Below are 25535 nucleotides of genomic sequence, written 5' to 3' on the forward strand. Positions count from 1 at the left end.
GAGACGTACAATAAATCAGTTTTTCCTGATCCACATCCATGAATACTAAGTGCCTGCAGATACACTCTGTTCTCTGTCCTGATCTGATTTATATTTTCTAACTTAATACACCTGCGGAGTGCACACCTCACTCTACATAAAAATGAATGCAGCTAGTCCAATTTAGATAAGACTCGATTAGTGCGGGACCCACAGAGAGACCTGTATCAGCCACAAAGCCTGGGTTGTGTCAAGAAAGTTTGGATTAGACTTTCAGCCTTTTCGTCTGTAGCATGAACAAAACATGGAAATTCAAAGTCACATTTAAACCTGTCAGATTTAGCAATTGTTGAAATTATAAATTCTTGTTTATTCCAATAAACAAGAGCAAAACAAGGCACTTGTTTTTGTATATTATAATGATGTCGTAACTCTTGGTGGGTTTTTTTTTATTGACGTTGCCAAACTTGAACTTGTCCGCTCCCGTAAAATGTATTTATGCTTTGCAAATTCGTGAAACTTGTCATAAAAATGCTAAAGCAATGTCCTGAAAATAAATAGTTTCCAGACCTATAGCAACACCATACACTTTGACTCTTTCAATCTCGATGTCACCGTCCTTGGTGTCTTGTTATAAACTTGTTGTTTAATTAACTTGGCACTTGATTATGTGCTTGTGGGCCACAGCTATTGTTTCAGTACATAATGTGATTCAGAACCACGGGTCCTGTAATTGGATTCTTTTCCCGAGGCATTATAGATGTCTCATGCACATGTCACTTTTCCACAGAAGTGACACAGTTTGGGTAATTGATTTTCATTTCCAGAGGTGGCTCCAAGCCCTGATGGAGGAAAGGGAAATATTAAAGCTGGAGATACTTGCAACAACGTGATTCAATCTGGCTCCAGGCTCAACTCCAATTCAGAGAGTGTAGACACACACACACAGAGAAAGATGGTTCTCTCCATCGCACCGTGGAATGTGGCGCTGTGCCTCGTGGTGATGGTCATTACTTTTCCCCCTGAGGGTGCAGAGCGTTACAGCCCACAGCTTCTTTTTTGTTGCACACTTCACATACCAGCTGCACCACACACACACACTCATATATATGTACTGGAAGGTTTTAGTGGTGGAGGAGTGAACTGACAGGTGTGTGTCTATGTGCCTGCATAAATATCTCCCAGTGATTGTCTCTATCTCACTTCAAAGACGCTCTGCCACATGTGAGCTGCACGCAGCCTCCAACACGGCGAGAGATAAGTCTTGGCACCAGAATTTAAAACCGCTGCAGCTTCAGGCTGCTTCTCTGTGATAAATTCCCAGTGTGTGGGAGAGGATGTCTGTCCGGTCACTGGTGCGCCATGTGTGCTGCTAAAGACACAATACTGACGTCTTTCAGCCTCAAAATTCCTGGATCCGCCCCCATTTTATGGGTTCTTCCATGGCCCATACTGCATCCTTCCACCAACTTTTGTGGTAATTCTTATAGTAGTTAATCTTGCTAACTAACGGACAAACAAAACAACAAACAAAAGGACACATGACAACAAGGTAACTGGGAGCAGATGACTCGTAGCATTTCAAAATGTGAGGGATTAAACTACACACATCATGTAATGCTGGTCAGGTGTTTTTCCTTGTAGTGTGGTGACCTTGGGCGTCTGATAATGCAAACTGGTAGGAAAACATTGGAATAAATAATATTAACAGGAGGGCTAATCTATACCGTTCCCGATATTTGTACATCTCTGTCCTTTCTGCCCTTGGAACGTGGTCTTTTGACAACGGCAAGATAAACATTTATAATGGAATAAATAAAAACATAATCGTCTATCCCTAATGTTTGAAGTTGCGGGGAGATATCAGTCCGCGTGTGTGTCTGTGTAATCAGAGCATTTGTGTGTGTTCAGTGCTGTTAGATTACCTGCTCCAGTCTGTCCTGAGATAGACTAAGTCCTGCAGCTCTTTGATACAGACATGGCTATCCCTCATTACTCCCCACTTTACCAACCTGGCTCTGCAGATAAGAGGGCAACAACACCTGCCCTCTGTTTCTACAACAGTTACACCTCAGAGAGAAATCTCACAACCACTCTCACAGATCATTTACAGAAAACTTTTTACCCGCTATCTTTTTCTTTTTGCTCCGTTTTCTTGTTTTGTCTTTTACCAAGGTTTCACAGCTGTGATCCTTTTTTGTTATCAACTAATCATTCAGGCCTAATGGTCCTTTTGTTTATCTCAAGCAGTGATGTTTCTTATCATTATATATGGGCTATTTTCAATAATTTGTCCTCTCTCCCTTTGAGATTGCAGATAGCTGGAGGTTTGTTTTTTTATGCTGATCGTGATAAGGTGTTCTGATGCTGTGGCCGATAAACGTTTATTCAGCCCAAAGTTGGTTTAAATCCCTTTCAGGGAGTTTTTTGTGGTAGATTGCACTTTGTGTCCGTGGGTCAAGACAGATATAAAAGAGCCTTTCTTTCCCCTGAAACAGTAAGTCAGCATATTAGAGCAGAGACGAAGCAATTTTTTTTTCAAAGATTGAACCATTATGAAATCCAAAACAATTTTGGGTTCTCTGGTGATTTAGTTTTCAACTCCTTAATTTGATCACAAAACAATATCACACAAAACTGCCTACTGGTCAGAAATGTGTCTGTTTCCCAGCAAAACTGCCCCAGTGCATATTTTCGGGAACAGTGGATTTCCACAGAATGTGATATTCTATTAATATATTCGTTTTTCATACAGGCAGCTCTGGGTCAGATCAAACTGTGAAAACGGAGCTGGCACACTCATGCAGTAAGCCTCGTAGCAGACTTAAATGAATGAAGCCAAAGATTTTTGGGATGCTGTAATGTCTGGATTGTTCAGATGTGGAGGATTGACACGAGGATAATTTCTATAACCCAGCCACGCTTATATGCTGATGAGTTTGGAAACATGGTCAGGGCATGGTGAAGACATATTTGAATGCAAAGCGAACATCGTGGGTCAGAGTTCACCAAAGTTTAACTCCCTGTGAAGCCACTCGATTTCCTTTGCCACAGGAAGCAAATGTTCTATTCGCCTCCCCGCTCGCACAGATTAGAAGATCGGCAATTATTCAGGTACGTGTGACTGGGCCCTCACAGTTAATCATGACCACAAATATCAAACTACAACTCAGTAGAACACACCTCCAGCAAGGCCCAGCACTCCCCTTAAATTCTATCAAGCTACACCAAATTGCACACGTTTGGCCATTTTTAAAGAAATTGACAAAATTCCTTGATGCGCTCGCTGATATGGATCCAAACCAAAGTTTAATGGGTTCTTTCCTGACCCATGCTGCAATCTATCCTGTGGTTGTTGAGTAATCTTGGCCACAAACAAACAACCAGCAAACAAACTGACAGGCGTGAAAGCATTAAGAAACAAAAGCATATGAAAACGTAACTCCTACTTGGCGGAGGTCATTATATCGGTGCATATTCTTCTTGAGAGAATGTTTTTCATGCCCATATTATTTGTATTATTCATTTTTTTTGTGTTCCTCAGTTGTTGTTGTTGGGAAAAATCAGCCAGTCCAAAGCAACCAGACTGAAATCCAGCTACAGGCGACTGAGTAACACTCTGAAGAGGTAAGTTCCCCTCTATTCCTTCATGAAGCAAGTGTATAGGTGCTTGTTTGACTGCGGAGAAAGTACAACACATGAGACGTGTGTTGAAGAATCTGACTGAAGCGTCTTTGAAAAATACTTAAAAACCTCCGTATCACATCTAGTTTTTTCTCCTCTAACGTACTGCTGTAAAAAGTCGGAGGTAGCATCTGTGGTACCAGCCGCCAGCTTCTGAAGTGACATTTTGATAAACTTGCATTTCTTCTCGCTCAGTTCGCAGAGCCAAAAATGAAATAATAATTTGAACAAAAAAAGGGAAGCTTCGAGCGTGTAGCCGAGGCGGTACGCTCAAGGTACCACCACCACGAACGGCTGTAATAGGCTGAGGTAGCTGTCTGAGACATGCCCCAAAGCACTTTTTCTTTTTAAGCTTTATTAAATCCATGAACAATGATTCTCATAATCCCCACCAAGGCACATAATAGAGGGTATTAAATTAACTTTTGAGACCCCAGTTTCCTGTGAAGATGAGGGGAAAAAATCTGAATGTGCACATTAAATTTAAATCAGCTCAGTGCTCAAATAGTCTATCAGGAGAATCAGCAGATTTTGGTATGTTTACATTAATATAGGACCCCAAGGTTTGTTTAAAAGTTTTGAAAATGTATTCAGGCTTTTGAGATGTCTAGTTACAGTTGATCTTGGTCCAAAAAGTCATATTAGTGTTACCATCAGTTAGCTTGTAGTGTTTGTACACTGCATACCACACAGGTAAATCATCGTTTCATCTCACAGTGCCCAGGACTGTGAGCTCCAGCGTTTGGGGGAGGCTAAGAGGTCTCGTGCTGAGCTGGAGAGGCTGCACACTGAGCTGGAGAGAACAGAGGAGCAGAGCATCTCCGAGGAGCCCGAGAGTGAGGTCAAAGAACTGAGGCAGCAGCTCCTGCGGGCATACAACGAACTGAGGGCTGCCGAGAACACGCAGTACAACACACAACTCCGACTGAAGTGGTGAGCCGCGCAGCACACACCCAATCGCCGCAATGTATCGAATCCAAGTTAATCCCAAGAGAGGAAGCCTTTAATTGAAACAAAAACTCCTCTTCGCATGTAGCTTCGTCTTTCTTAGAAACACGCAGCACTGACAGGAACCAAGTAACTGGAGACTAGGACATTACAGAGAAGTGAAACTAGTGGTGAAGCAGAAGTTGAGTACAGTAAGAGAACATACGTGTGAATGGACACACGCACATAGTATTGACACTGTATTGCTTGGCCGGCAACATTTTCTTCTTTACTGCTGATACTGTTTACACCAATGACTGTATATGAAGGTAGACGACATGACCGCTCCCCAAAAGTGAAGCCAAAGCAGCAGAATAGTTCATAAACCCTACCTCCACCAACTTATTTATTTATATAGCACCTTTCAAAACACAGCTTCAAGGTGCTTAACAAGTTTGAAGGCAAACAATAGGAAACTATTCAAAAGTGATTTGAAGAAAACACTCAGCAATAGAGAACATACAGAAATAAACGTTTTAAAGCACAACTATAAAAAAGTGTTTTTAAGAGAGATTTTATAGAGGAGAAGGAGTTTGCCAGATGGATCTCCTCGGAGAGACTGTTCCGAAGAGTGGAAGCATTGAAAGAAAGGGGCCGGGACTGTGGAATGGTGGGCAGGGCCTTCGCTGAGGACCTCAGGCTACGACCAGGCACATATGGTGTTTTTAGGCAGTTAGATTGGGCTCTCTCAAGTTGTGGGAATAGGAGAAACAACTGCTCTGTGTGATCTGTTTCTGTCAGAGCTGGTGCACTGATAGGTGCTTCAATCTTTTTCGATCTAACTGCACGAGCAATTTGCTGCGAGTTATCAATTCAGTCACATTTTCTGGTATCTGGTTTTAATTAGTTATTTGATAGCTACGAAAAGAGGCGAAACCCCATGATTGACAGCTGAGACTGACTCCCAATTGGGTCAAGCATGTGAATCAATGGGACGTCGCCACTGCGGCTCCATCCCCCAATCACAACTGTGCAGACTCTGGCCCAAAAAAGAGATTAGTGGCAGCGTTCTTATCCAGGATGTTTTGGCTTCTTTTCTGGATAGTGGGAGGAAGTGGGGACACGTCGTCCGTCTTTATTTACAGCCTATGGTTTACACACTTGAGAGTAAAAACAGGAATACAAACTATTTGAGGTTTTACTGCCTAAAATGTTTTTGTGTCAGTAACCACATTCCCTCAGAGTTTCGTCACAAGGGGTTAAAGTTGATGCACAACCAGTTTCAAATGGATTTTTACATTTCCTGAACATGTGAAGTTGTATGATCCTTTCACCCTGATTAGTGTTTTGACGTCTCTTCTGCTTCCTACAGCCAGTTTTCCTCGTCTCTGCTGCCGGTTTCTGTTTTTCCTTCCCTGAGCTCACTCAGCACCCCCAGTCAGCATGTCCAAAGGGTCAAACACACCCACAGAGCTGGAAAAGAACGCACTCGCTCGAGCATCTCTCTCCGCTCTGTACACAAACTTAACTTTTCAAGGGCCAAAGGGAGGTTATCGGAACATTGCTATGCAACGTGGTAACATACACCGGTGCTTCCTAAAGCTCGCTCGTGTCGAATGGGAGTTGCATAAACAAAACACTTAAAGGAGTCAGTTAAACTGTCATTTAAGGGAATGAAACAGTTCAAATGTCGATTTGTGTCGCAGTTAAGATTTTTGTTGAATTTTAATCACCAACGATGAGTTAATTGCACCTTCCCCACACAGTAAACGTCAATGTAAGAATTTAACAGGCTGTGAAAGGACAGTGATACTGATTACTGATAATCTATGGAAGGAAACTAATAAAAGTACAAAGGGTGAGTGTGATCAAAGTTTTGGGGTGAAAAAGTGTGAAAAAGTGAAAATGGGTTTTTCAAGCTCCATATTTTACTCCCTTAAATAATTATTGTGACTCGTATTTTTGGTTTTAACTGCTCTGCAATTGAAGGATAAACCTTCGAAAGTCAACCGTTCATATCACATAAATTCAGCGCCGTATTGCAAAGATACGATCTATAGGATACGGTGATTTTAAGCCTCACAGTGAAGCAGAGAGTTGTAGTCGCAGCGGTAATTGAAATATTAAATGGAAACACTTAAGGAGCGTTGCCTGAGAGCCTGCGTGTGTGTACGTCATTTGCAAGAGCTTTCGTTGGCGAGTTCTCATCCTCTCCTCGTCTTTTTCTTCTCCTCTTTCTGCTCTTTCTGCCTTTCACACTCTCCGGCCTAATCTCTCCCCCCCTCTTCCCGTCTCCCTCCCTTGTCCACATGGCTACCGGTCTGCATATGATGAGCAGATGTTCACCACTTAAATATGCCTTTTAAAATCTTTGCGTCCTTCATCTTTAGCCAAACATGTACAGAGGAATTCCTCAGCGCCTTTTCCAGTCGCATACTTTAGCATGCACGCAGTTTTCTATATATTTCTTAAATATCCAGTATATCAACTTGTCAGGGAGATATGATGAAACAAACAGCAAAATGTTATGATGTTTTTTTAAGATTAACAAAGCGGCGCTAAAACTATTTGATACAAAGCAGCTCAAACGGCTCAAAAGAGCTTTTGCCACAGGGAAATAAGAAAATAATACAAATTATGTTTTATATGCACGTTTGAACTCTGTTTGGCTCTTTATGATTCTTTATGTTTATGTACAGTATGAGAACTTACTGTGTCTAAAGTTCATAGCAACGTCTGACATTTCTATCCTAATAATCTCATTTCCTTTTTCTTTTTGTCCTCTTACCTCGCCTCACCTCGACGCTGTGCAGTCTGTGGGAGGAGAAGCGGTACCTGGAGAGAGAGAGTGAGACTCAGCTGAAACCTGCTGTAAGTTGCACCATCCAGGTCTGGTTTCAGAGATGTGGATTACCGCTGCAATAACTGTCTTCGGAGGGGATAAATATGAGTTTTACTATAAGCCTCCTCCCAGGCCTAATCCCTCCATGTGATGACTTGCCATTGGCTCATTTTTAAGGGCCCGTTAAAGCAACAAGAAGCTGAAACGTTTTATATTCCAGTCTCTCCATCTTCACAAAAATATGATGCATGTGCTAAATAATTTTTTACCCCTCAGAGGGAGATTTCTTTTTTCTGTAGTCAAAGCAGGAAAATCAAATTAGTCATCATTTAAAGCAACAGATTTACAATAATAATAAAATATAATAATTTATTCATTCACAAATCCTAATAAAACCCCTTTATCCACTTGATTCTGTTTGAGTCCTACACCACAGTTCACTGTATCACGCTGCAGGGCATATTAATACTGTATTACTTTTATTATTCAGTGTGTCAGAAATCTACCACAATGTAGAGCATTTCCAACACTTGGATGGGAAAGGAAGTCTCGAGCAGCTGATGAATCAGCGGCGCAAACTATCAGCGATTGTGTCAGAAGAAGAATACAAACGTAGAATCCGTGGGGCAGGCGGGAGAATTACGTGAACAAATCACCAACGCCGTTAAACTTCATCGAAATTCTTTTCCAGGCGCCAATTAATGTTTGATTACTGTTTGCAACAACAAAACATTACAAAGGTGCTTGTGCTCTGCTTTCGTGCCTCTGGCTGCGAGTGACGGTGTTCATGAGTCAGAGAGGCTCATGGGTAATGACGAGTGACATTTAACAGACTTACCTTCTGCTCACAAAGGAATATATAATCAAATGTGAAGATAAAAGTTATATTAATGATAACCAATGTCCATGACAAATGCTGAGTTGCAGAAATGCTGAATCAAGCTGAAAAATGCAAATAGGATGATGCCACACTGCCAAAGTCGAAGGCATGTGATGATGTCACCAGGTCCTTGCATGATGTCACACTCTAAAAGCCTCTGACACCTGTTATAAAACATATAAATCTGATTAGTTTTAAAAGACACTACATTTACCTCCCTGCGGTTATATACCTCCGACAACCAGTGCAATTTCAGTCCCTTCAGGTGTTCCTGACAAATTGCATCCACAGTTATATAAGGTCTACACAACCTTTTGATGTTTGTCCACTAATTATCCAATAATAATAATTAATCAGTTAATCATTAAGACCAAAGTGACAACTGGCCAAAGTGTGATATAATTTGAAAGGATTCCCTGAAGTTGATCCTGAGACAAAGTGTGATCTGTGAGGTCAAGGCGACGTTGATCTTTGACCTTTGACTACCGAATTCTAATCGGTTCATCCTCGAGTCCAAGTGAAGGTTAATACCTAATTTGAAGAAATTCCTTCAAGAAGTTTTTTGAGACATCATTTTCACAAGAATGGGAAACCAGAAAACATAATGCCTCCGGCCGCTGACTGTCAGTGGTGTGGAGGCATAAAATTAGAGCTCCCGTGTCCTGAATGAGCCGAATGTTATGAATGTGGAAATCAGTTGAAGCATGCAGGAGTTGTCGGAGCCAGAAGCCCCAAAATTGCAGAAGAAGCTTAGTATTTCAAAGAGTAGTAGAGTATGAGGAGTTGAGAGAAGAGAAATGAGAACAGGAACGTCCTGAATAGCTGAAGGTTCTGATGATGAAATCGATTTGCGTATGCTGGGGTTGTCGTCGACCAAAGCCCCCCAAAATATTAGGGCTATAATAAAGAAAAAGGAAAACTGACTGCTGCAACTGCATGACAAGACATGTGGGCAGGAGCCTTCCACTGTGAACTGGTCGTATTGAACCTACAGCATTAAGTTTTGTGTACAGTAGTATGAGCCACACGGAGGGCGGTTGCATTCTTCTCTCTCCCTGTCGCACACAAAAACAAAAACATACTTGTCATACGTGATTCATGAACTATGCGTTTCATCGCTGACGTCTCAAATACATTTCTAATTGTTTTCCTGAGGAACCATAAACTAAATCTTTACGGCGCATGGCATTGAACAGCTGAATTGATAACAGCTGGTTCAGTTGCAGCGGATTTACTTTAATGGTGACGCTTTGTGAAGTTAAGTCGGCGTAATGCAACAGTGCTGACTGACAAACACGTCTTTGTGGTGCAGAAAACGATGAGAATTAACATTTTTGCATGAAACTGGAACCACTCAAAGCACCGCAAAATGGTTTCACCTCAGAGAAAGATGCTCTACTTCAGGTTCATAAAATTAAGATTCAAGTTTGGAGTCGTTTAACGTGGGTCTTAAATTAGGTGCTGAATCTTTTTGTTTTTCATCAAAACATGAAACAAACAGATGCGAAGCAATAGAGCTGATTTAAAGTGTTTTTAAAAGAAAATGTGCAAAGCAAAGACTTCGAAAAACCTTGAATAGTGATCTAATGTTCATGTTGGTGGGTCGTCCAGGAGATGGAGAGCAGAATAAAAGCCCTGCAGGACAAAAATGAGGATCTGAGGATAGAGGTGGCTCAGAGACAAGTGGAAGTCAGGTACCTCATGACCAAACCTCTTTTCATCCAGTTGGTGTTATTTCCCATGTCTTTTATTTGTTTATTTTTGTTTTTTCCATTTCTGTGCTTTTGCCTGTTTATTACAATAAGAAACACTGCAGATGATTCCCTTCAGTGCTGTTAATTACCAGTTTTAATAAGCACGAACTTGTGTGTGTGTGTTGCCAGAAGTCTCACTGAAGATGTGGAAACCCATGAAGCTCAGATACTGAGAGAACAGAAAGAGCTGGAGGACCAGAAGGAGATCATAGAGCTCAAAGAGGTTTGTGTGTGTGTGTGTCTGTGTGTGTGGGCCTGACTGACTAAGCATAACTTACAGCACACCACCAATAAAACAACAAAGCATGTGGTTTCTTACATTTTTATGTGTGTCTCTGTGTGTGTCACAAGGCGGAGAAAGCCCAGCTCATCAGCGTACCTGACCAGATATTAGAGAAGATGAAGAGGAAACGCTCCAAGAAGGAGTAAGTGCATTTAATCTATAACTTTATCTTGAAACACCAGAAAATAAAATGAGCGATTTCGCTGAGAAAACACTGAAGAGGAAACACAATGGAAACAAATGGTTTTCTCCTGGAATTGAACAATTATCTTAAATCAAATCCCAAATCTTCAATTATTCTGTCATTCGTCTCTGTATACATAAAAGATGTGGATTCAACTGAAATAATCCTGCACTTTTCATAATGTGAGTGTGTGCTGCTAAATAATAATGGTAATATCTTTATTTATAAAGCACTTCTCAAGGTTATAAAGGGCTTCATGGATAAAAACAAACAAGTAATTAATACATACAAATTAACTGAAAAACGAAAACAGTCACGAAAGAAACGAAACACAAAACTTGACAGAAATCTGATGCAATTAAAGTAAATTATAAGGTTTTATTTAAAGTAAATTTCTCAGTGTAAACTTTTAATTAGATCTGTGCAAAACTTAAAGTAACTATTCGTTTTAATCCTTTTTCTGCAAAAAAAAAATTCAATTTCCAGTTCCATTAGTTGTTCAGTCTCTTCTCTGCAACATATCTTGCGTATAAGTAGAAAAATAATGTTGGCAATCCCTCTCTTTTAAAAAAAATGACAACCACATGTATTAGGCTCCAGTCAAAAGCCCCTTAATCACCAGAGAATAGCTCCACTTGGAGCCGCGCTGCAGTCTCTTTTAATGTTTACTCCAAATTAATACTTGGCTCGCGAGCGATGCAGCAGAGCCGTCTGCATGAGCCATGTGAGCTCCAGTACGACTCGCAATCTGAAATTCACAAAGCTGAGTGGCACCGGGAGGGGGTGTGTTAAAGATGGATGCACATGCTGTTATTTCATAAGATCTGCACTCCTACAAAGCTTGTGTGATGATATACACTGTGTTGTACTTCTTTTGTCTCTAAAATGTTCTGTCCCTCTCCTCCAAACACGCCAGAGCCGCTCTGAAGGAAATAGAAGCACTAAACGCAGAGATCTCCGAAACGGAGCAGCAAGTGCAGGAGGTGGAAGTACGAAACCGATCCCTCAGGATGAGGAGGGAGGAGGTGATGCAGAAGCTGGAGGCTCTCCAGGCCCAAGTCGAAGCCAGTCAGAGAGAGTGCAGACAGCTGCTGAAAGAACAGGAAGTCAGCAGGGAGGAGGAGGTGGAATTCATTGGGACCAGGTACAAAACTATTAACACAGCCAAAAGTGGATAACATGGAAAGGGCGTCCTAAAAAGGACGAATGTGGATGATGAATATATTAAGATGGAAACACAATATTTGATATGGGGGTTGAGATGTTTCCACATGAGTCGCTGTGTGTTTTGTGTCACCAGAGGTATCCTGGAAATGAAGCTACAGGACGTCATGTGTGACAGAAAGCACCTGTTCGAGAGCCAGTCTGTGCAGCTCAGGGAGAAAAATAGGTAGAGAATGGAAACTGAGCTCGATGACACATGGAAACGAGTCTCCACATATTCATAAACATGTGAATTCACACATTTTATGTAGCTGCATTCACACTTACACTTGTACACCTGAAATATACAGAAGGACACTTCTAGTGCATAAATCTGCCAAGGCTGATTGGCCACTTAATCCCCATATTGTACATGTATTAAGATCGGATACATCGGGGTCATTGTCTGGATCCACACCAACACCTGTTTGTATTATTTTACATTAGCACAGTTCAGATGCCTGTTTTCTTCATAAATATCTCTGCATTCTTTTTTGAGAGATTCAGATGTGCACCCGCATCCGCACCCTTAATCGAATCTGCTCCAGAGGTTAATGGATTCTTCCTCAGCTTATACGCCAGACTTCCACCAAGTTTCAATAAATTGGGTTCAGTAGTCTTTGCATAATAACTGGCAGACCGATAAACAGCAATGAAAACATATCCTTCTCACCACAGTTAAAATACCTGATATCATAACAAGAAATCTATTTAATGAGCAAAGTTTGACAGGGTGAATTTCAGCTGGTTAGTGCCGCAGACGCAACCTTCTGATGATGATAAATATTTAAAATGGTGTCTGTGTTTTTCCTTCAGGCAGATGCAAGCCCTCAAGAGGATGGAGCACGCGTTGACCACGGCCACGGAGCAGCTAGGACACGTGCAATCGATCCACAGCGAGCTGCAGGCCCAGGTGAATTGTGGGTCGGTGCTTTCAATGTCAGCAGGAGAAACGTCTGCTCAAATTTGGAGCAGTGAAACAACATGCTCGGAAACATCCAAATTCTCCCGAACAACACACACCCCTCATGGTTTTTTAGTGTGGGGACATTTTTTGAATAATGTCACAGGGCCAATAAAAAGCACATTAAGTGTTTAATCTGTATTTCACTGGACGCATTTTTGTTTCTCCGGCTTCCTGTAGTTTTACTGATGCTCAGGGTTTTTACAACGAAAAGTGGAAACAGAAAAGAACTGAGCGGGCGGGTTACGGGAAACGCATCAGCACATGTCACAAGCACATGAACGGTATGGAAGGAATTCGTTATGACACATTGGGGGATTGACACCCACGTAGGACACATTGAAAACAAAGCAGTTGCACAATAGGATTTATTCATTAATCTGCCAATCATTAAAGAAACATAAATATAACTGTTTAGACGAGGATTTAAAAGTCTCCAGCGCAAGTCAAATAAGATGTGACTGATGGGTTTAATATTTACCACAGAGTCCACACATTCTTTACTGAGGTAAAAGAACTGATTAAAATAAAGCACAATGTTTGTTTTGCTGCTACAAAAGCTTTATATCGAACAGAATATGATTTTAGTTTTAGTTTTAGTTTTTAGTTCAATATTGTGTTGATTGTATTATCGTGAACAGTAATAAAGCAAATTCACTTTAATTTTATGAAAAAAAAATCGTCATTGCAGATAAACCAGGTGGGATGAACGCACAGTTTTCTAACTACAGACTGTTTATAAGAAAAGCTCTGCACACAACGTCCAGCACACAATCAATACAAAGTGTTGTAGAACTGTTTGAGGAGGACTCACTAATGACAAGGAACTGTCACACTTCACAACTTCTGAAGTAGCTCCGGATCATTAAGGTTTAGAACAGGCACGGCACTAGTGTAGCATAAATAAAAGTGTATTACAGAACTGCAGAAAGCCCTTAAAACCTATTCATGTAGTCCCCCCATCTTCCGTGGACTAACAATCTTTAAATATGGAGCAGTGTAGCTCATACTTCTGAGCACGAGGCCTGGCAACCCTGCAGAGAGGTGCAATCCCGCACGCCCGGAGGCATTCATTTTTTATAAGCTTCAGTGAACACTTTTAGTGTCGCTGGATCTAAGGGCTATCAGAGAGGCCTCAGGGAAACTCTGATATATAGTATTAATTATTTTGCAGCCAGTGTTTTAATGTGGGATTGAATATGCACTGACCGAATTTATTATGAAGTCTGGTAATCTTTGTACCGACTCCTTGCGGCCCTTCACTTTCACATCCCCCAGATTGTAAAAGTCTAAAGGACTGTAATCAGGGAAACAATTGATGCTAATGTATTTTACGCGCTTTGTCTAAGAGTCAGGAGGGACCGTGGCAGACGTTAAGATCTCCTTTTGCTTCGCTGAAAAGCCTGAGCGCACGTTTGATGTTTACTTTCTGAATTGAACTTCCAAGTTAGATGCCGTTCCCGGAAGAGAGGCCGGCGCTCAGCAGAGGATGGAGCTTCAGAAGGAGGTGGACGCTCTTAAAGTCGGCTTTGAAAAACAGGTGGGAACAATGTGTGTGGGGTTGACTCGGTACCATTAGCAGCTCCATTAACAGTCGACTGCAGTAGCCACCTAACAAGAGAAGCCTGTAGTTTTTCTTTATTTTTTTTACACTACACAAAGCATTGGATAAACCATATTTTAGTTTTAAAATACTTTTATGTCCGAGAACTTTAATCTTGTTTTATTGTCCTTTGAATGTTTTATGTATGTTCTATTTGGTATATTTCATATTTCGAGTCTTATCTTCGAGACAAAATGATATTTTCTGTTACATAATGCTCTCATCCTACAGTATGTCACACAAAACTTTAACGATCCCTTCAGGGAAAATGCTGCACTTTGCACAAAAAAAGTTTCAGTATTCATCCTCTTCTTTATTCCATTTTCCTGTCTCATTCTGCCTCGAGTAAACCTTCAGTTTTAACCAAACGAGAACATTCTTGAATTTGTTCCCTCATCCAGCTTTCTGTGGCGGAGGAGGAGAGCCAGAAGAAGCGTCAGTACGGGACGATTCAGGAGCTGCTGAAGGAGTCGAACCTCCTCAGAGAGGAACTCCACCACCTCAGATGTCTCACCAAGATCAAAGTTGAGGAGAGGGGCCAGAAGCACCGCGAACTGCTCAGGGCCGAGGTGCAACACAACACACACACACAAACCAAACACACACCATCAGGTACGTGCAGCTTAGGTCTTTTTGAAACCAGTTGTGACTTCTCCATCAGTGTATTTATTAACACATGCAAACACAGAGATGTATATGTCACATAAACGTGTCAGAAACATCTAAGAGCAAAATAAATGGGTCTAGTTTGATGTAAATGTGACATCACAGCAAGTGAAAATGAGACAAATACAAGTGTACATGTCACCACTGTGGGATTTTGAAAAAAAATGCCCCTTCAGACTCTTCAAATTGGCAGAAATGACTCTTCAGGAGATCCTGTCTTCCTACTGATATCAAAAACACCAGTATCACTTGTGACCGAAGATTGCTGGAGTCTTTTATCTGATCAATTAGTGTTGAAAACCCAAGTCAACAATGATCAGCCTCAGTGGATTCTCATTATTCTCAAACTTCTCTGCAGAGCCCATCCAATATGGAGAAGTAGAACTTTGGGGACCGATGCAGATATTTCAATCAGGAGAGACTTTGAGAGAAACAAATGTAAATTAGAATAAAAATGAAATTTACTGTGAACAGAGGAACAGACTTTGGAGCTTGGACCTCAGCACACAATGAACACAATGTAAGCAGTCCTATGGAATTTGATGCTTTGGATATGAAGATGAATGACAAGTGATCCCAGTTCTGAACTGACTGCTGAATGACAGGAGAGAGAACATTTTAGACTTTGGCAGCTCACAGGCGATTGGCTTATTGCAAGTGTGGAGCTTAGAGACAGCAGGATTTGAGATAAGAACACTGTCTTCCTGACTGAACTAAACACTTGGCTTCATTCAGGTGTAAAAACTTTCCAATACTGATATCAGCCAGTACATTTATACTCCAAAGAAACTGACAATGATTTTAACAAACCCTTTTGAAATAGAAATTCAAATTCAAATCAATTTGCATCTTGTCTACATTGTTTATTCTCTAAAATAAAAGATTTTGTTTCAGTAAACATAAACTCTGATACCAATATGTTTGTGACAGTCTCATATCAGCCAGCCACCAAATCAGTCAGGCTTCAACCAGGACAGCTCGATCAACATATGAATTCATTTATTTTCGGAACAGAAGCTTCCACATCATTTTAAAAAGGATGTGCTCCCACAAATTGAAGGACGACGCTTGCGAGTACACACACAAACAGACGTGATGAAACTGTGGATGTGTTTGTGTAACTCTCCTCAGCAACTGCACCAGCTCATCCAGTACGAGCTGCGAGAGAAAGACCTGATCATCATGGACCACAACAAGCTGAATACTCTGCTTCAGCGCAGGTGTTATTTCCTCCTCTTTTTCTTTCACCTGCCACCTTTCATTAAATGCGACGGTGTGTGTGTGTGTGTGTGTGGTGAGGAGAGGATCTTGATTACAGAGAAGCTTCTAAGCTGTTAATAGCAGGCATTAGAGGAACCTCTGTCACTGTCTTCATATTGTGTGTTTTTTGTGCAATGTGGAGATTAATCTTGAGATTTCACAGCTCAATTCAAGATCCCTAAGTAAATTCCAGTTTCAGCAGTTGTACAGATGGTGTTTCTGCATCTTAACTTAAATACGCCCAGAGTCTTAGCGGTCGGTTCGCATCGCTGAAATTGAATTCCTATACGAAGAATATTGACGTAACCAATTCTTCAACCGATTATTGATTCTGTACTTGTTGTTGCCTCCCCCGAGCACTGTAGCAGCTGGGATCACAATTATCTCAGACGTCTGCACATGTTGTCTGGGTAGAAAACCATAACTGACTAATTGGTCATTCTTCAGTGTTCAGACTTGGACCGATGCCTCTGGCACCACCCAGAAAACCGAAGCAGAAACTCGCACAGTGCGATGTTACAGTTCACGACCGCAGACGAACGGATGAGGTTGCACTCGACACTAAATCTGCAAAAATGCACCCGAGTCTGGCAAAAACAGGACACGGATGGTTAAATATTTTGGTTCCTCTCATTGTTCAGTCACATCTTGTAAATTTTGAAATAAGGAAATCTCACACTAGTTGAGAGTATTTGCGTCTTGCATGAATATTGTGTAAATATGTCTATTTTACCATTGTTATCATTCTTTAGTTCATATTTTAACCCTTTAATATAAAGTGAAAATTGTATTTTCAACTGTCATTAGCTAGAGATATAAACCCTGCAGTATATAGATTGAACAGGACCTAGCTTGATGCTAAACAAAGAGAATAAAGCCGCATGTTTCACAGCTTCTGATCTTGACAGTAGCCACAAGCCAGACTTTGTAATGCAGATGCTTCATCGCTTCATCAGTGTCTTGTTTTTTTTACCCCTGTCAGAATATCACAGTATTCTAAACTGTGCGACATGTTTACGGAGGAGAAGAATAAGTACGTCAAGCTGAAGCAGTTCGCCTCGCAGTCGTTCACAGAGCTGACGGAGCAGCTCAGGGTCCTGGAGAACGAGACGGAGATCCAGCACACCATCGTCGTCAACAAGGACAGGTGCGTGCACGTGCATGTTTCCTCGAGGGAGTGAAAAAAACATCACGTACGCAGAAAATAAGAAACACATCCTTAAAATCTTGAAACAAAAGCTGCATCTCTAAATGTTATTATCTCTTATTTATTTTACAAGCGCATTTGTCACCACTGAAGCTTTGCTTGTCTGCATTTACGTCTCCATCCCAGATTCCTCACAAAGGCTCGTATGAAGCTCTCCAACTGCTCCAAAATGAGGGACAAGCTGCGCAATGACATCTCCAAGGTCCAGACAGACACACACACACACACAGACAGAGATGTGATCAGTCAGCACACACTGACGGGAAGCTGGCTGTGCCTCTTCTGCGCCATAAGCCAGTATCACAAATTTAGCAGTTTATATAAACAGATTAAATATATCACAGAGGGTGATATGATTCACGGAGCCCAGAGCTCAACAGACTCAGGCTGTGGTTGAGTTGTTTTGACTGGGTTCCCAATTTGCAACCGAGCCCTGAAACCTTGTTTTCCACCACCACACACCCAGCTTCCTCTGTGTTTGTGAACTTTTCGTGTCACTTACAGTAGAATTCCTTGTTTAGCTTCATCAAGGGGAAGCATTTCATTGTAGTTAAAACCATAAACGTGCATCAGAACGTTTTTATACCTAATTTCCTCCAGGTTGCATGGAAGCACCATCAGATCAGTCAGGATGGTGACGACCACAAACTCGAGCTGGCGAAACTCACCCAAATGATCAACCTCCAGGAGCAGGCACTTCTGGAGATCAACAAGAACCATGAGACGGCTGTGCAGTGTCGCAATTTTCTGTAGGTTACAACTTTGACAATCTCACAGTTTTACTTTTATGAGGATCAAATAATAATGTTTGTGCCTCGGTGTGTGTGTCTGTTTGTCACGTCCAGTGGCATCCAGCTGCTGGAGCACGAGGAGGTGTTGTTCAACTACCGCGAGAAGGTGAACGTCCAAGAGGCGGCCGTCGGTAAGGGCAACGTGGCGCTGGAGACGTTGGAGAGGGAAATGAAAGATCTGCAGTCGGCCATTAGCGAGGAGAGGAGACAGATTGAGCTGAAGAAGAAGGAGGTGCCCCTGAAGAGAAAGCTGGACGGAGAGATTGCCGTGTTGCAGATAGAGGTCAGAAAAGATCAAGAACAACGGGGGGGGGGGATATTTGTGTAACTGTATCTCAAGAAGTGACGAAAAATGGCCGCCTCACGTTGCAGAAAAACAGCTCCGGTTGAAAAAAAGACATTTTGGTTCACAGCGGTTACACAAACACAGATTCTGAATGCACATTTGGAGATTTCTGTACACATTTACAAATCTGAATATGAACACACGGACTGGATTACAGCTACACAACTCTCCACACACACAAACAATATTGCTAAAATATTGGCCCTATAAAGAACATTGACAAAAAATAAGCAACAAAAGAAGTCATCCCACCTAACATTTAGAGCCGCAAGCTAGAAAAAGCGTAGGTGGACGGATGAGGATGGGTAATTCATTTACATTTTTTAACTGAAATCGTTCATTAAAAATTATATTATAAGTAAAGTATATTATATAATAAACAGTGATGACAGTGACAGGCTCCCAACACCCACTTTCCCTTTGTCTATCGATGAAAACACTCTTTCTGAATACATACACTTTGCTTGATGTACCTTTGCTAAGGCAGCCCCCCCAATTTTGGCAGATTGGACCTATAATAAACTGCTGTCCACATTTCCCAAATGTCCAATCTTAGCATCCCGTCTGCAATCTGTTTGACGTGTCAATTAAATAGAGTTTTCCCGATGTGATCAGATTATAACATTTTCCCTGAAATGGCAGATGTGTGTATCGGCAAAGTTGTCCTTGGAATCTTGAGAGAAATTATCCAACAGTGCTTCAGGCAAATGTCCAGGCAGTTTATATGAAGTCAGGAGAATCCTCATAGGATCTCAGGAAGCAGAGGATTGTGTGTACTTGTGAGTTGTATGTATCTGGGGCTTATCTTAGCTAAGATCTCCAAAAAGAACAGTTGACTACAAGCTCTTAGATTCATGCAAATACTTTTTAAAGCTTCATCTCATAAACAAACTCTTGAAAAAACTTTCTTTAATCTCGTGAGTCTCAAAATATTGAATTTATACACTTTTCCTTTACTCTGTAAACTGACTTTGATATTTATTAAAGGGGTCAGTTTCTCAGCCTGCCTTTTCTGAGCCGATCCCCTCCCTTCGTGTTGCTGAGGTGAACCGAGTGAGGTCGAACAAACTCAGAACTTTCAACAGAAAGATAGAGACCGATGTTTTCTGTCCCTGACGAACTCATGCAGAAGGAACATGAGAAAGAGGGAAAAACCTCAAACAAGCGCACGCTGCACACGTTTCGCCGAAAACAGATTCAGACTCATGAATAAATAACACAAAAACACAAACGTGTTCAAGCGAACTCTGCGTTGCAAAGAGAATGACAGACATAGAAGGAGAGAGAGATTCAAGAGAGGCACACACACACACTCAAAGTTTTTCCCGCCAGCGGCGGTGTCGAGGGACTGGGTGTGTGTTGCTGCTCTGGATCAGAGCGATCAGAGCGATCAGAGCTTTTCACTCGCTGCTGGACCAGACTTTTCTCATGAGTCTTGTGCTCTGTTGGATGAACGCAGTGTTGGAACATACTTCACCATGTGCTGCTCTTCTGAATAACGCCCCTGTCCCTTTTCTCCATCTGTTTACTCCTTCTGCTGTTTAGCATTTGCAACAACGGCGGCCTGTTGATGCCATTTCTATTCTTCTTCTTGGTTCTTTCTCTCATCATTAGCTCTAAACCCTGTTTTGTCCTCATCTTCTTCTGACCATTCCTTCTTTCATTGTTCCCCTCAAGGCATTCTCAAGGTTTTTGTTTCCTTCAGTGTAACTTTATCTACCCATCCCTCCTTCCAGTACATTTTCTCCTGGCTGTAATCCTTTTGACTTCTTTCCTGTCGACTGACCTCGTATTTGGCAGTACATGCAGTAGATTCATTTCTTATTTTCATTAGTTTGTTCACCACTTTGGTCCAAAACTGAAATATATCTCAGCAACTATTGGTTGGATAGCCACAATTCAGACACAATCCAGTGTGGTCCCCAGAGGATGACCAGTGGCTTTTCATGCAGCACCATCAGCAGGTCACGGTTTCCACTTATCCAGTGAAATATCTCCATGTCTCCTCTGGCTTCACATTTTGTCCTGACATTCTTTGTTCTCAGAGGATGTATCATAATGACTTTGATCCCCTGATATTTCTTTTAATGCCACCATGAGTTTGGGTTAAAACTAACACTCCTATGGGTGCAAGTGTATTTGCTATTTAAGCAACATGCCTGCTGGACGGAAAAATGACATCACTTTACTCAGGGTGTACGATTGGGCCATTAGTCTTGTTTGAATACACATGATGCAAGATCTGGAACTTTCGATTGATTAACCACTTCCACCCCTTTTATAAGTGTATTAGTCCATTTATCTTTTCTCCCATTCTTCCATCCATCCATTCATTCCATATCTCTCCCTCTCCGCCGTGTGTAAATGGCAAATCATTTTCTAAATCGCCATTTTCCTCTCACAGCAATCGAGCTCCTCTCTGTACAGAAAGTGACTCACGGGGGTCTCTCCTACTGCAGGAGACTTGCCAGCTCGATCCATTCTCCCCGCGAATTCATTTTCTATGCGAATTCAATCTCCACGCAAACTGCCTCGCCGCTGATTTATCATATAGTGTGTATTTGTATTCATCTGTGAACAGTTTATCTGTTCATTGCAGAAGAATCCCCCCCCCTTCTCCATTTGATGGGATATTTTGACAAAGATAGATCGGGCCATCTGTGAGACTATTGAAGTTCAATATACTCTGAGGCTTTCATTTGCACTGAGGAATTTTAATTGCTGCAAAATAAACAGAGGTTGGTGTTGGATTCTGAATTTACTACTTGTTTATGAGCTGCTGGCTCGTCATCGCGCGCACACACACACACACACACACACACACACACACACACACACACACACACACACACACACACACACACACACACACAGGTACACACACCGAGATCAGTCATGTTACAATAACACCCTCGCAGCTACAGCTGAATATTGTTGAACAGACTTTTAATGGCGAGCTCGACTTCAATATCACAAAGATACAGACAGAGATACAGTGTATTTATGGAGCGCTCACACAGTGTCAGTCATGGAGGGAGATTTATATCAGGGTGGGGCTGATGACATTCGGCTCTGTCCCTACAGTGGTGAGTCACATCGCTCGTCTGTCTGTCTCTTAAATCTTTGTCCTGACCTGTCTGGAACTTATTACCGTGGGGAAGTCCACCGTGAGCCGCGGCTTGATGGACAGCGGGAGGAAGAGAGAGTGTGTGTGTGCGTGTGTCTGCTGAATGTGAGAGAGGAGGTAGACGAAAAGCAAGATCATTTAAAGTCATTTAGCAACTGACTCACTCAAAACAAAGCCAACACTTGACTTGTGTTCTCTCCACTATAGTTTGACATTGACACCATCGTTAATCAGTTAACCAATCCCACGTGATTCCAATATTCTTATTTAGAATTCAAGTTAAAAACATGCATTTTAATGTCTAATTATAATCTACTCTTATATTTGAAAGCTTAACTGCAACTCCTGTGCACACATGTTCTCCTAATTAACCTCCCATAACCTGATTATGATTATTTTTGGGAAGTGCTATATAAATAAGGTCATTACTTATCATTATTACACTGTTAAATATGCAGTGGGCCATCTATTATGTGGCTTTTTAAAGCCGTCATGTTAACCACGGACTGAGCTGAGATTATGTAAATTGCATGCAAATTTTATTCTGCCCTGATGCTGTCATATATACAATGGTTTACACCATTCATGAGCCGGGAAAGCAGCTGCTCTTTGTGACTGTCAGATGAACAAAACAGAGACGCAGGCAGGCAGAGCAGGGACACTGACACAGAGACAGATGAATTCAAAGGGAAAAGACAAACCGCGCATATGAACTGAGGAAGGAGGAGGACGAGGATAAAAATGTTAAAAGTGAGGGCAACAAAGAGAGAGAGTGAGAGAGAAAAAAGACAGATTGAGGAGCGGAGAGGGGGAAGAGGAGATGGACGTGCTGTATATACATCCATCATGTGGGGTTTGAATGGCTTAGGGTGGGTACGATTGAAGGTGGAACAACGATCAATCAGATTCAAAAGTTAGAACTGGGCACACGCTCATCTCCTGCGGATATTTGCAGATTTTGACGTTTGAAAAAGTTCATCTTCATTGAAAGCTTTGAGGTGTATAAAAATGCCTTTGATACAGTGAGGTTTGTTTTGACTGAATTGAACCATTCATCAATTATTACCTTTTTAACCCTCAAGGTCAAAGTCAAACTGAAATTAATTAATTTCAGCATTTGTTATGACTTGTGCACAGAATTTTAAATAGCAAAAAGAAGAAAATTATGTTTTACTAATGTTTGACAATACTCCATACCTTAGTTTTCTCTGTGGGGTGGAAACTACCAGAAAAGGTAGTCTCATCTGTGACTTGAGAACTTTCTCTCCTTGACTCAGTCAAAAGTCACAGCACGTTTCCTGCATTACAGTCTAATCATTTGTCATCAACACAACTGGACCCAAAACAGAGATACATCTCTGTCAATCTTGACTTTTCATCATGTTTTTTATATCATCAAATAACATATATATAAATAAACAAATAATAATTAGAACTTTGACAAACATCAGTGTAACAGGAACTTCCTGACAGAAACCAACTTTGAGAAAAATTTGACCTGTATTTCCAGTTTTCAGTTTTGTCCATGTCCCATCAACAAACATGGATAAGGCGGGACCCATGAACTATACTGCCGCCAACCACTTGGTGGCGATTGAGAATCTTTATTGGTCTATTGGTTAGCCTAGCTTGCTAACTTTCACTTCCGGAGTGGAAATGAACCTTTAACAACACAATAGGTTGTCGGGACATTAATGGAGCTTTGTAGGATAAAAAGAAGAAGGAAAGAAAATGCCTAGCCTCCACTACTATAGTGTGGTATCATATTTTGCAGTTGGGTGACCTTCATATTGGCTCCAGCCTCCCCGCGTCCATCAAAGAATAAGCGGTATAGATAATTTGTTGCATAGGTGGATAGATGACCTTCATTTGTTCATTCAGCCTAAATTGGAAACATTTTTTCTGCGTTGTTTCCTAATTTTGATTTCGAAATCACCACCTTGCATTACGTTCTCACGCCATGGACAGGATCCTCTTCTCTGAGTCAAATTCTCTGTGAAAACCGCAGACAACCTTGATCCCAGTTGATCGGCTCCAATTCCTGCTTCTCAGCGTCTCCTGTCTCTCCAGTTCTGTCTTTCATGTCTGATTTTACATTCGATCTCTCATTCCTTTTTCTCACTCTGGGCTTCATGCTGTCTTCCCTTTGCTCCTCTCCACTTTATCTTCCTTAGTCTGTCAGTCTTTTGTCAGCCTCCGATCCGCTCTCATCTCCTCAGTCCATGAGCTCAGTGTTTCTGCCTCTCAAGTTCTTTTTAATGTCCTCCTGAGCCTCCGTGCTTTGAGCCTGACAAACACCTCGTTTAATCACATGGCAGCCCATACTATCAAGTTAAAAGTCCAGTCATGTGATGTTGAGCGAGCAGCATCTTTTTTTAACAGGCTCAACACTTTTAGTCCATCTAATCAGACCCGCTGTCTGTTTGCGTAAGCGCAGCTTCATTAGTCTCGTCCATGGCGGGAGGGGAAACGGGATCCATCACTTTGTTCCACGCCGCTTCGGAGCCTGACACACAGACTCTCGCATTAGATACAGCCACGTAAACACCCACAGGTGCGGAGACGTGCACACGCTGTATGGTTGAATGGCGGGAAGCTGCTGTTTCATAACGCAGGTCATGTCGGGTCAGACCGCCTGTGTGCAGCAGTTTTCCGCATGCTGTTTTTCTCCTGGACGCCCCCCCCCACTTCCTCTCTCTTTACATTCTGCCGTCTAACCAATCACTTCCTCTTCACTGAAATTTGTTTCCCTCGCTGGACTCTATTAATATTTCCTCTGTCATTTGATTTGTGTTTTATTTCCTTCTTTCTATTTTCTGCTTACGTTCCTTTTACGGTCCCTGTCATGGCTCCTTGATCATCTCGGCTTCATATATTTTTATATATAGACCACCTTTATTTTGTTGTCATTGGGTCCAGTGGGCATTTGCATTCATGTCCCTGTTGAGATTCTGTCGCTGCTTTTAATTGCTCACTTCTATCAACACTCCCTGCACCTGACTTCTTATTTATCTTTGTCTCAGGATAATAGAATTCTTTTTTCATGAAATAGTCTGATGCCATGAAGCAGTGACTCCATTTAATCTTGATGGTGGTTAGATTATATGGATCATTATTCTGTTTTAGTTTAACTATAGTGCAGTGTCTGTTTGGAATGGGCTGTCCTGGGTTTATGCTCCGGAGCTACATCAGAATTATGCCTTGTGATTAGTGAGTCCTCCTCAAACTGTTTTACAATGTACTGTCACTTTTAATTTATTGTGAGCTGGACGTTGTGTGCAGAGCTTTTTATAAACAGTCTATATTGTAGAGTGAAGTTAGAAAACTTTGTGTTCATCCTATCTGGTTTATCTGCACGGAAGATTTTACAATCAATGTTTTTCCTAAAATGAAATGGCCTACATGTAAGTTTGAATGATTCTCTTAACTGCTGTTATTTTTGACACATTACTATTCAACACAGATTTATTCAATTAATTAATCCCTTAATAGAAACTTAATTTTCCACATAGTACATTTTTTAAAGCCTTATTTCGCACTGTATGGAACCCACACAATAAACCGTATTCCGAGCTATTTATTGAAGCTACATGACCTGTTTACACAATGTTTTTTTGGCTGCACCCTTCTATCAGCTGGAAATAGTCTGTGTCTCATTTCCCCCCCGGAATTCCAGCCAACATATTTGGTATTCCTAAAAAACGTTGTCCTCTAGAATCTCAATGAACTTAACTCAATGTTTCAACAATACCCGGGGAAAAGTTTGTATGGACTGTTCTTCTGTGTTGACAATGATATAAAACACAGGAAATCAGAAGATAAATATCTGAAGCTT

General features: G+C 41.4%; 1 protein-coding gene across 1 annotated transcript in view; it reads left to right on the forward strand.

Moving 5' to 3' along the window:
* ccdc146 (coiled-coil domain containing 146) overlaps positions 1-25535 on the forward strand; it is a 46358-nt gene that overhangs the window by 14668 nt on the left and 6155 nt on the right. The window contains exons 3-18 of the mRNA XM_035147478.2: positions 3524-3606; positions 4381-4596; positions 7404-7461; positions 9924-10006; positions 10196-10289; positions 10418-10491; positions 11450-11677; positions 11834-11923; positions 12553-12649; positions 14148-14240; positions 14705-14872; positions 16101-16189; positions 17212-17376; positions 17563-17638; positions 18037-18185; positions 18282-18510. Coding sequence (XP_035003369.2) covers positions 3524-3606; positions 4381-4596; positions 7404-7461; positions 9924-10006; positions 10196-10289; positions 10418-10491; positions 11450-11677; positions 11834-11923; positions 12553-12649; positions 14148-14240; positions 14705-14872; positions 16101-16189; positions 17212-17376; positions 17563-17638; positions 18037-18185; positions 18282-18510 — 1992 coding nt within the window. The remainder of the gene's footprint in view (positions 1-3523; positions 3607-4380; positions 4597-7403; positions 7462-9923; positions 10007-10195; positions 10290-10417; positions 10492-11449; positions 11678-11833; positions 11924-12552; positions 12650-14147; positions 14241-14704; positions 14873-16100; positions 16190-17211; positions 17377-17562; positions 17639-18036; positions 18186-18281; positions 18511-25535) is intronic.

The sequence above is a fragment of the Hippoglossus stenolepis genome, chromosome 22 (genome assembly GCF_022539355.2).
Source record: "Hippoglossus stenolepis isolate QCI-W04-F060 chromosome 22, HSTE1.2, whole genome shotgun sequence".
In the NCBI taxonomy this organism is placed as follows: domain Eukaryota; kingdom Metazoa; phylum Chordata; class Actinopteri; order Pleuronectiformes; family Pleuronectidae; genus Hippoglossus; species Hippoglossus stenolepis.